Genomic DNA, 12,209 nt, shown 5'->3' on the forward strand with positions numbered 1-12,209 from the left:
TATATATATATATACATATATATACACATACATGTATACATATACATATATATATATATATTAAAATAAGAATAAACAAAAGGACACATCACCTTTTTGGAGGGAGACAAAAAGTGGACTATGTCTAGAACCGGAGGCCCGTGAGAGGTACTTCTTCATGTGTTACAATACACAAATAAAAATATCTTCATTGAGATGGCACATCAGTATTTTAGGATCTGAGGGGCTTCAAACACTCCTGTACTTCTTTGTCATATAGTTTACTGTATTTTGACATGCATAAGGAAAAACAGGTGTTAAATTGGAAACAAAGTGGCAACTGTTGGTATATATATGGAGCCATATCAAAGCCTGTCAGGAGAGCCAGCCGGACTCCTAACATACAGTATTAGTGTATGTGATAAGCCAGACGTTCGGCCAAGGTGAAGTGTGTTCCTTCAGCCTGCACTTCAAACATCTCTTTAAGCTGCCCAAACTTCCTCTCTCTCTCTTTTTTTTAATTTTTTTTTTTTTTTACGTGGGGCGCCGCTCCACACTGGCCGCCCTGTGCCGCCTTGAGCTGACAGTGACAGATGAGGCAGTGTGTCAAAGGGGCAGAGGCAGCGGGACGGCCGCCCTACCCTCCGGGAGAAAAAAAAAATGGATTCATTGGCCCCCGTGGCCTACGTGTCGCTTTGCCACGGGGTCCGGCCCATGTGAGTACACATTTTCACACCTGGCCAAATAGCAGCCCAGGCCAGGAAAAGCAGCCCACCCAATCCCTTACCTTTCTCTCTAAGCCTTCTCGTCCCGCACTTTTTTTTTTTATCTGCATCCAAGAACACCCTGCACCACACTCTTAGGAAAGGGGTACCTTCAAAAGCACCATCCTGTTATGTCAGACTGACCTGATTGGAAATGTAAAATGAAGAAAATCAGAACACGACAGGTTAAATCTTGGCGATGCATTTGGAACCTCAAAAAGGTTTACAAGGGAGCCAAATTTAACACCCCAATGTTAGATACCCTTACATTATTCCCCCATAGACAAACATTTTCTTAATAGAAATGTTCATTTTCCATTATTTTAATCAATAATATTTTACATAGGAAGCAGGCAGTCTGTTTTTGGTTTTTTTTTCGTTTTTTTTTTTCCATATGGGTTTTAAGAAAATTATTCCCAGAGAAAATATGTTGCCAGATTGTAAGAATGATGGACGAACAATGTAAAAAAAAAATAACTTAGATGAAAATTAAATATAACTTAAAAAAAAAGTATAACACTCTTAATAAATAGTTCTACTATGTACATCATCGTTATGAGAAGCGCAAAAAAATTATATCTATCTATCTATATGTGTGTATATATATATATATATATATATATATATATTAATTAGTGTTGCACCGATACCATATTTTGGCTCCCGATACCGACACCCAACTGTGTTATATGGCCGTTGCTGTACCTTTAAAAAAACACTTTATTTTTAATAATACATTACTACATACTCGAATGTAAAGTAATTACTATTAAGGCATGGTCTTCTTAACTTATTGACTGCGATAGATATAAATTCGTTCAAAGTGGGAGGGGTGGCCAATCTCTCACTTCAAATGGATTGGATGCCAACGATTGGGCGTCTATCATCATCTTAGAAAGAGGAACAACCACTCTTTTTCTTTACTCTGCGGTGGTGTTCGGCTATCTTGGGTTGGCCAGCTAGTAGAAAGTACATATTGTACAGCATTGTCACGTTATTTCGTTTTTTTCCCCAATGGTCAAGCTTGGTTACGATAATAGTACCGATACCGGTGCAACACTAATATATATAAGGTATATAAGCAGCAAACATTACAGGCATGAGGTACAGTGAGGGTTCCTGTGATGACGACAGTTTTGAGGTGATGTTCCATCCGTGCATGACTCGCTCGGTGAACTATTGTTATAAGTGATACCTTCTCCAAAAAGAAGTCAGTGATATTTTGTAAGCTTTGGATCCAGTAGCGGAGTTATGATACATGTAATTATGAGCAAAACAACAAAACACTCCGTGAAGGGGCCATAACGGAGCAGAGCGGTGAATGTGAAAGCTGTGGTCATCAGGATAAATATAAGGACTCCCCCCACTGGTTACAGTTCAACGTAGAACAGCCATATCCAGAGTAGTAATATTACATTGTATAATAATATAAAGACCGTACATGTCTTATTTTGAATGTAATCTTTAAGGATAAAAATCAATTAAAATGATGATTTATGTGTTCCTTCTCTCGATTTCGACGCTTCTCGGCCAGAATATTCAAGGTGAAATAAACGGATGTGCAGTTGAGTAGAACTCTAAAAATGAACAGTGGAACTTTAATGTTGACCAAATCCAAGTTATCAAACAAATCAACAAATGCTTTAGCTAGTCAAGCTTTTTTTGGGCCATTTTTTAAAAATTCTGATGGCACAAGATAGTCTTAAAAGTAGCAGTAGCAAATTGAACTAATTGTACAAGCAGTGTGCATTTTTTTGTTTTGTTTTTTGTCTTTTTTTCCTTGAAATTTTTGATAAGGACAATAATTTGTCAACAAAATAGGGTTGCTCAACCTTAGGGTTCCACTGTATTTTACATCGGGACTATTTGAAACCTCGGTAACACTATATTTGGACATGCCATAATTCAGACACGACACCTGTTTTAAATATGAATAAATATCATTTAGTGAAGTTTGTCACTTTCTACCAGTACCAAAACACAACAAACCAACAGAACCTCACTGGAGTTGTTGCGTTTTGGTACTAGTCTTGCTGGTACAGAAACCTGCACATTTTGAATTCCTTAGAAGGGATTTTATGCAAAGTTGACATTGTTTTAAATGCAATTTATGTTTAAGACAGTTAATGATGTCCGTCACGAGCATTCATTCATATTCATGGAAGGTGTCTTAGTAAGTTTTATGACAGTGTCATAAGAGGCATTGAAATAAAGGTTACCAAAACCTATATAGCTATTAGTGTTGCATCGATCCTCCTTGTTTTTTGTTGTTTTTACGGCGGCATATATAGCGTCGGCACATTATTTCTTAGTACTCCCCAATATGGATGAAATCATTTTAGTGGCGAATCGGTGCAACGCAAATAGCTACGTACATCTAATGCATTTCATTGCAAAATGCAAAGCATGTTTAGGAAACATCAAGGGTCATCTCATAGCAACACGTAGGGAGTAAAATGACCAAAAATCATACAGGTTGTCTCAGATCACCATTTGGAAATTAGCAGCTTCTGTACATTTTTTTGAGTTTTTTTTTTTTTTTTGAAAATCATACTTTTTCTTACATGGAAACTTAAAAAGTGCAGTAAATGAGGTCATTATTCCAAACACTAATCGAATATAACATTTGGTAAGAATCAATTCAAGAAAAAGATAAAGTGAGTCATATGTACACAATATTCAGTTGTATTTTTTTTCTCGTTTTTGGTGGAAATTAATACCTTGCGACTGTGTGTCTTATGTCTTTGTACCAACGGCTGTACTGCCTGCCGTCAGTCATACATTGCCACTTGCCTGTTGTGTTGTGTGTGTATTCTAATGAGGATGGTGTGGTGCTATAGCAGCGAGTCCAATGAGAAGCTATAGTCACGCTGTGACCGGAATCTAACTGAAGCAGCTAAACATGGGCCGATAAGCCAAGCAGCATCACTGTTTTTAATGTTTGTTTCTTTATGTATGTGACTGTGCAAAACGGAATGCCAGAAAAGAACCGAAGAAAAGAAACAGATTTTGAATGATGTCTGAATTTTTGCATACATTACAAACCCTCCTTTTACATTGTGGGTCAAATAGTATTTAGGGTATTAAAGAGTACCGTCATTTTAGGACTATAGGACAAACTATGGGTATGTAGGACAAATGAGTTTTATGTTTTAATTTTTAACTCATTGGCTGTCATTGATAATTCAACTGGAAGGACTGGCTGTGAATGCTCATTTTTCAGTGCTAGTCAAAATGAATTGGATGAATAGCGTTGTCAATAGCAGCTTATGAGTGAAAAATTATATTTATTCATTTTATTTTCCTTGAATTGTTTGCCTCAGACCGGTAAAAAGAAGGGCTTTGGTGCCACTCTAGAAGAACTGTTTCAGTCAAAGCATGGATTTTCGACGTCTCTGCTACTACTCGTGCCAACAAAGCTTGCCTACAGATTCGTCAGACTTTATGGAGATAAAATAGATATATACTGGAGATTATATAGATACAGTTGAGGTCAAAAGCTTACATACACTTGTGAAGAACATAATGTCATGGGTCTCTTGATTTTCCAGTTATTTCTACAACTGATTTTTCTCTGATAGTGATTGGAACAGATACTTCTTGGTCACAAAAAACATTCATGAAGTTTGGTTCTTTTATGACTTTATTATGGGTTAACAGAAAAAGTGATCAAATCTGCTGGGTCAAAAATATACATACAGCAACACGAATTAGTTATTTTGGTGACTTAGAAAGTTGTGTCAGTGATATGAGCTTCATAACATGAACTCTTAACTTCTTGTGAGTGATTATGAGTGCCTACAGCTGGTGACTTCTCTGAGGCCAACGCCCACAAGTAGTGTTATGCTTTTGGGCTGTTTTGCTGCCATTGGAACTGGTGCTTCACAGAGACTAAATGGGATAATGAAGAAGGAGGAGGATTACCTTCAAATTCTTCATGATAACCTAAAGTTATCAGCCTGAAGATTGGGTATTGGGCGCAGTTGGGTGTTCCAACAGGATAATGAACCCAAACACATCAAAAGTGGTAATGGAGTGGCTAAATCAGGCTAGAATTAAGGTTTTCAAATGGCCTTCCCAAAGTCCTAACTTAAACCCCACTGAAAAATTGTGGACAATGCTGAAGAAACAAGTCCATGTCAGAAAGCCATCAAATTTAACTGAACTGCACCAATTCTGTCAAGAGGAGTGGTCAAAGATTCAACCAGAAGCTTGCCAGAAGCTTGTGAATTGCTACCAAAAGCGCCTAATTGAAGTGAAAATGGCCAAGGGACATATTACCAAATATTAGCGCTGCTGTATGTATATTTTTGATCCAGCAGATTTGATCACTTTTTTCTGTTCACCCATAATAAAGTCATAAAAGAACCAAACTTCATGAATGTTTTTGTGACAAAGAAGCATCTGTTCCAATCACTCTATCAGAGTTGTAGAAATAACTGGAAACTCAAGAGAGCCATGACATTATGTTCTTCACAAGTGTATGTAAACATTTGACCACAACTGTATGTACCATTAAAAAATAAAACTAAAACGTGGATATCCAGTTTTTTTTTTGTCGACGCTAGTCTAAATTAGCCAATGACGTTATTGCCGACAAAGTCTCTTGTCCGATGCTTGATGCCATTACAGAAGAACAGCTTAAGACAAGCCACGGGTGTTTTGACAGATTTAAAGACAAGAGAAGTACTACGCCAAAACTGCAACGCTAGCGCTGATAGCCATTAGGCCTGAGTTAATCAAATAGTGTACAGTGGGGATTTTTAAGAGGACTTTGTCCACAGTAAGCATAAAGAGGATTTTGTTCTTCTTTGTAAATGTAGTGACTTTTTATGGGTTAAGCGTTCTATTGGGACATGGACATGTGCGGCTTATAGCCATGTGTCCAAGGATATTTTTTCTTAAAATTGTTAAATTTGGAAGGATGTGTTCTGTAGTGCGGAAGTTAATATAGTATTTTGGCATGGGACTTTCATGGCGCCAATTCGTGAAAGGAGATATCAACTACAACAAACAAGTGCACTTAAAAATCCCACCAAAAGATTTTTCTAAAAAAATTGTACATTTACAAATATCCCATTTACTTAAGTACTGTTTTTTAAATGTTTTTCAACCAGCCCTTTCTTATCTAATGTGAGACAATCGTAATGGCCACATTCTAAATGACAGAAGCGATATTTTTAGTTGAAATTAGCTTTTAGTTCGAGAGTAAAAAAAATGTCCCAAAATCAACTCTCTGTAGTTGTTCTTAGTGACATTCCTTAAATTTTGTGGTCAATGCACAATGCATTTTTTCTTTTTCTTTTTTGTTTTGGGGGTCTAGTGCGATTTCCATGACCATGATAGATCGTGTAACAGCAGATGCAGTAGCAGAGGCCGCGTGGACGTTGTTTTCATTTCATGCTTTGAGTTCCTCTCGGAAAAAAATAGACTTTGCATGGGAATATTGTTTCTGCGGTCGCGGGGTAATTACTTGATAGTTTCTCTGACTATTTGTTTCTTTCATTCTGGTTATTGTGAGTGGAATGTGCAGAGTGTAAATGAGACTGTCGCTTCCCGCCAAGCGAATTGAAACCTCTGATGTGCCGATGTAGAAACACATGACTGAAATTAAAAGAGATACAAAATGCCTGACCACTCGTGCCAAAACCTCAGGCCTTCAAAACATGTCTGAGAAACATGTGTCTGCATTTCCTTCATATTTATCATTATTGATCCAGCAACACCCTCACTGACCTTGAACATTTTGAATTTTGGTGTGTAATCGTCGGGCTTGGGCGATCATCGAGACGTGCTACAGTTCCTCAGCTTGTCGAAGATTTGCCGATCGTTTACGGATCTTTCCTACCGTTTCTTTTAGTCGAGGCGTCTCCGGAGTTCCGTCATCTTTGAATGTGGATCGAAGCAGAGGGGTTGCGTGGATGGAGAGGTATGCCTGTTAAAGCAGCATGTGCAGGAAACCGGAGGATGAACATCAGGGGGGAGTTGTGGAGGTACCACCTCAGCCACTCTGGGTGTGTTGTTGAAGTAAAGGCTCTTGGGACGTCGAACAAAGACCCCACCCCCCCTTTCTTCATTTTAGGTTCGGTCTTCCCGTTTGTTCTCGGTAGCGTTTGGATCCCGACAGGAGCACTCATCTCGTAGGTTACAAGACATGGGAAATGGAATCACCTAAGAAGGAAAAAGAGGAGAAAAAAGTGAATTCATGTTTGACTCGAGGTACTTTTCCACTGGTTCCACTGGGCAGTGTCACCAAAGCTTGAAGAACATGCTGCATTTAAACCATGACTTAGGGTCACGGAGTGCTGGAGACGACTACATCCCAGACTGAACGCCAGTCAGTCGTAGGGCACGCACAGAGAAAGACAACCATTCGCACTCACAACAACAAAGCCACCGAGTAGGAATTGACCCACAGCGTCTGCACCGAAATCAGGCAAAAGAATCATTGCACCATTGAGCGGCTTGACTATTAGTTGGCAAACTATTACAAAATGAAAGTCTCCTTTCTGTACAGTTTACTCTTGGCTGCCGTTGGTAGGGATTGCCAGTTATCAACCAATGAGACGTCGTCACGTTTCACTCTGTAAACATGGTCCCTTCAGAACAGGCCACTTCCTTTTGTATTTTTTCTATCACTTCCTATTCATTTTGGGGCATTTCTAGTTCAATTATAGGTCATTTTCTTTTGGTTTCGGGTCATTTCAGGTTGACAGTTTATTTTGGTCAGTTCCTCTTTTATTTATATTGGGTCCCTTGGTGTTTATTTTGGGTCACTTTCTGTTGATTTGGGGCATTACTGAGTGACTGCTTAGTTATGTTTGTCTTTTCCTATTGTTTTGGGGTCATTTATGGGTTACTTTATGTTGATCTTGGGTAACTCTCCTTGATGTTTAGGGCACAAAAATTCAACTGTGGTTTTGGGCCCCAAAACATCTCTAAAGTATTTATTTTTAAATACTCCATATTCAAATGAATGAGTGTAAAGGGTTGATGCAATAAATGATCAAATCCATCGGCTGTAATTGACGGTACTAGACGTCCAATCCATTTGAACTAGGAGGGCCGTCAACATTCGTTCCATTCGCTCTCAGCCATTCCATTTCAAATGGATGGACCATCTAGTGGTGATAAACTTATGATTGGACGGCGAATCATAAAAACTCATTTAAATTCACAGTGGATTGATCAAAAGAGCCATATGATCGGGTTATTGTCAATGGCACTGATAAATTATAGTACTTACTTCCTTATGCTCTGCTACCGAGGCCAAGTCAATTTTATTGCATATTTTCAATTTAATGAAAGGAGCAGCCAGTCAGCTTTCATTAATGACACCTGAACTAAACACCACCCCAAACTTTGTGGTGTGTCAAGCTGGATTAGTCTTATTTTAACATCCGTATTTCATACTGGGAACCATTGTACTAAAAAAGTTCACAACCACTTAACCTCTAATAAGAAAAAGTGATGCTGGCAGTACACCTCCAGATTGATCTGATAAGGCACCAGGACACCATTCGTGTGTATGTATGTGTGTGTGTTTTTTTTTTTAAACATACCATTGGTATGCTAAAGTTTGCCTTTGCATGACTTGGACCACATGTGTTCCTGCTTTGGCTAAAAAGAAGTGGGGGGCAGTACACTTTGTATACCAAAACAGCTGAGGGAACAAGCAAGCCCCCCGAGAGAGTCCCGCAGACTAGGTGGCAGCAGCTGGTGTTTTTTTTTCCGGTGACGTCGGATGCTCAGTGCAATGGCTACTGAGTTTAGAATTTTATTTTATTTAATACTCCTAAAAAGGGTTAATTCCACGTAGAACAATCCCAAATTCTATGGAGCGATATTATCGAGTATGGGGCATTTAAAAAAATGACCAGTTATAAAGAAAATCTATGCGGAATGTAAGAATTTACTAACGGAGTAATTTGTAATATCAAAACACTGAAAATGTGTGGTTCTGAATAAATAAACATCAATATTATTTTTGGGAAGCCATGGTACAGTTGGTAGCTCGAATTGCCTTGGGAACGAAAGGGCCAGCAGTTCGATTCCTCGGTGTGACTGTCCACTGTGGACATCGCTGGCGGCCATATTGCACAGGGTGACCAGCAGTTGAAAACTAGATCTCGAAAAGCATATTTTAAGGATCAGAACGTTGTTTTCCACCACTCACGTTACCCATATTGCTACTATTATCGGCATCGATGCAATAATATTGAATAATAATTTTGAAAAAAACTAACATTCTAGATTGTCAACAAGATGCTCTATCCTAAAATGAGCTGTTCTTCAACAGAGGGAGATCAGGTGGACAGAGTGGGCAGTGCCCTGAACCCTGCTAGAAAACCACATTTGCATGGGATGTTTTGTACAAGACCAGAGTTGGGCACACATCAGAAACAGCTGTCAATGGCGTATGACGCCGAAAGCTCCCAGCGTCAGTTTAGTTAGTGTCTCGCTTTAGGTTTATCTTTCTATTCCCACTCGTAGCCACTTCCTTACTTCACCTCACTTTCCATCCAAGGCCAATTCTGTTTATCTCAATATCTAGCGAATGATGGTGGGTGGCAAATTTGAACTGTTTTCCTTTGACCTTGACCCTAAGGGTGGCGGGGGCCAGCAGCCACATCTGGCCCTGAGTTGAGGCTCTCTCTTCAGGGTGGCTGGGAAATTGCTGGCTGGCCTTGTGGGCCCGGGGCCCCATATCCCAGGACTAGGGGGGCCTCGGGGTTGAGGCGGGACACCCAGTAACTGCTACATGAAAGACCGTCTGGTGGTTGTTGACCTTGTCAGAGCCTCATCCCTCCATCTCTGCTACAGGTAAAAATAACACAGCGTCCCTCTCATTTCGGTCCACTGTGTGTGCGTCAGTCGTTGCTTGGAGGGTGTAAGGTATGTTAGAGCTAAGTCGTAGTTCAACTCAAATGGATTGCTTTAAAGGCAGGTTTGGAATCTTTAAACTGACATCCTTTTAGATTTTTGTTTCCAGACACAAACACTGTTTTAAGGCCAAGCCAATGACTGACTAGTGTGGCACTGATACAAGAACTAAAATGACATTTTGGGTATTAGGAAGTATCACCAAATGATGTGCCGATGCTGGGCAATACGTACTTTTTGAGATCTAGTTTTTAACCACTAGTAGCCCTATCCAAGATGGCCAGCAGTTCCGTACACACGTTTCTCCCATTCCTCTGGCCAAGATGCACCCGACCAACAACTCCAATGTTCACCCGCCCCACACAGTCAAACAAAATTAGTGCCATCAGTGGCAGTAAATGACTTAACAAATATGATAATTTAATGGAAAATTCTGGTAGCAAATGGTTGGTTCTGGAACTAAACAGTTTTAAAAACAATATCCCTTTTTGTCGACAACCTAATGGGATACAAAGTATGGCAGTCTATCTATCGCTATATGAATATATTTTAAGAGCCCTGAATTGTAAGAAGTTTGCCACTAGCAGACATTCAATCCATTTGAACCGCATGTAGCGAATCGCTCGGTCTTTGCAAGAGGCTTTGTCTGGATCGCGTAGCAGCCATTGGCAAACGGCACCACTGGAAGTGTAGTTTAGCTTCTGCGATGCAACATCTGCTTCTCTGGTTTGGCCTCTCCTTCTGAATCTGGCGAGGGTCTACAGTTGTATTCCTGGCATATCCATCTGTATGTCTGGCTGCATTTATACAGCAGTCTATGCGTCTCCTTGGATATTTCACTGTGTCTGACTGTGAAGCATCTTTATTGCCTCTGTTAAATTAAGATGTCCAAGAAACATGTCACACTTTTACAGCAATGACAATGACACTGCTTCCGTCCACTTCCATGTTTCATTTTACCTGGGGGCCATTGCATCGAGATCATCCGAACGGCGACTTCTTTACGGTATCAGAAACCGTGTTGCATGCGTTCCAATTAGTCATTAGGATGCACACTTGGAGTTCTAATATGTTCCCATCATCAATTTCAACTTCAGTACAGGCACACTGACACAATGAGTTATTACGGCAATAGATGATTTCCAAATCATGCTCGCAGGTATTCGGGATTGGCCTTTTCTCAAGAGTTTTGTCTCAGTATGCCAAAGATCACTTCATCACCCCTCAGAAAGAGATTCTAGGGTGATGAAGGCTTTTTATTCATGATGGTTTAAAGGGAAATTGTCAAAAGGAATCGACCTTTCAGTAAGATCATTCTACCTTAGAAATGCTTCCAAGTGTGTGGAGATTTTTGGAAGTGACATTTCCACTGTCTTCAGTCTTTTAGGGATTGGCTAAACGACCGTATTTGTTCATTCATGCCTCCCAATCTAAATGGATTCTTCCACCAATGAACATTTTTAGGTCAAATTAAATTGGACGTTGATCTTAATTTAAATGTGATTTGTTTGCAACCTTGTTTTGCGCTGTGCAACTGCTATACAAAAAAAAAATTGTGATTCTCCCCTGCTTTGTTGAAACTACTGCTGTACTATTCATTCACTCATTCATTTTCCGAACCACGTATCCTCAGAAAGGTAGCGAGGGGTGCTGGAGCCTAACCCAGATACATATGGGCACCAGGTGGGGGACACCCTGAGTTGGTGGCCAGCCAATTGCAGGGCAAAAGAGACTGAGAACCATTCACGCTCACATATAGAAGCAATTTCGATTGTTCAACCGGCCTACCATGAATGTTTTGGGGATGTAGGAGGGAACCAGAGTACCCGGAGAAAACCCATGCAAGCCTGGGGAGAACATGCAAACTCCATACAGTGAGGACTGACCTGGGATCGAATCCTCGACCCCATAACTGTGAGGCCGACGTGTTAGCCACATGCCTGTACTAAGGACCCTTTTATATGGATAGAATGTTTCAATAACTTTGTTTCAAATTTCGAGGTATGAGATCGGGACTCCGTCTAAGACTTTGACTCAATGCTTAATTTAACACCAGAAAACTGAGAACATCTTTAAAAAAACAGGGTGATTAGATCCTACCTTGCCCAACTGTAAGAAAAAAAATCCTCCTTTATAATATCCCGAATCTTGTCCTACTTAAATTCTCTCAACCGCCAACGTTGGCATTTGAGTTACTTACGCCGAGCTGCTGTTTATTCAATTGTTGGCAATTACAGTGGATTGCAGTAGCCTCACAAAAACACGAGAATGTAGGAAAGTAACCCTGGATACCACTGGCGAAACACAACTACTGAATATTTTGTTCAGCTTCTGACCTCAAACACTTACCAAGTAAAAATACTTAATAAGTGAAGGCAAACATATTTCAAATATGCACTTCATAACATGTACCATGAAACGCTTGGAATCGTAATCTGCGGCAGAGAGCAAGAGCAAAAGCGAGGTGGTCAGCGCTGGCAATAGCGGCCCATCAGCTTGGACACAAACATCAGTCATGACACATTACAAATCGCGAATTGAGCCGTCCTATGCCAGAAGGCGAGCAGTAAACAGCGCTGAGAA

The 12,209-nt window shown here is 40.0% G+C and overlaps 1 protein-coding gene across 2 annotated transcripts in view; it reads right to left on the reverse strand.

The window, feature by feature from the left end:
* Positions 1–5,204: 5,204 nt before the first annotated feature.
* Positions 5,205–12,209, reverse strand: part of pappaa (pregnancy-associated plasma protein A, pappalysin 1a) — an 83,817-nt gene continuing 76,812 nt past the window's right edge. For both annotated transcript variants that reach the window (XM_077623256.1, XM_077623255.1), the window contains exon 22: positions 5,205–6,914. In XM_077623256.1, the coding sequence (XP_077479382.1) occupies positions 6,822–6,914 (93 nt within the window). In that variant the 3' untranslated portion in view covers positions 5,205–6,821. The remainder of the gene's footprint in view (positions 6,915–12,209) is intronic.

Source organism: Stigmatopora argus, chromosome 16, assembly GCF_051989625.1.
Source record: "Stigmatopora argus isolate UIUO_Sarg chromosome 16, RoL_Sarg_1.0, whole genome shotgun sequence".
Taxonomy (NCBI): Eukaryota; Metazoa; Chordata; class Actinopteri; order Syngnathiformes; family Syngnathidae; genus Stigmatopora; species Stigmatopora argus.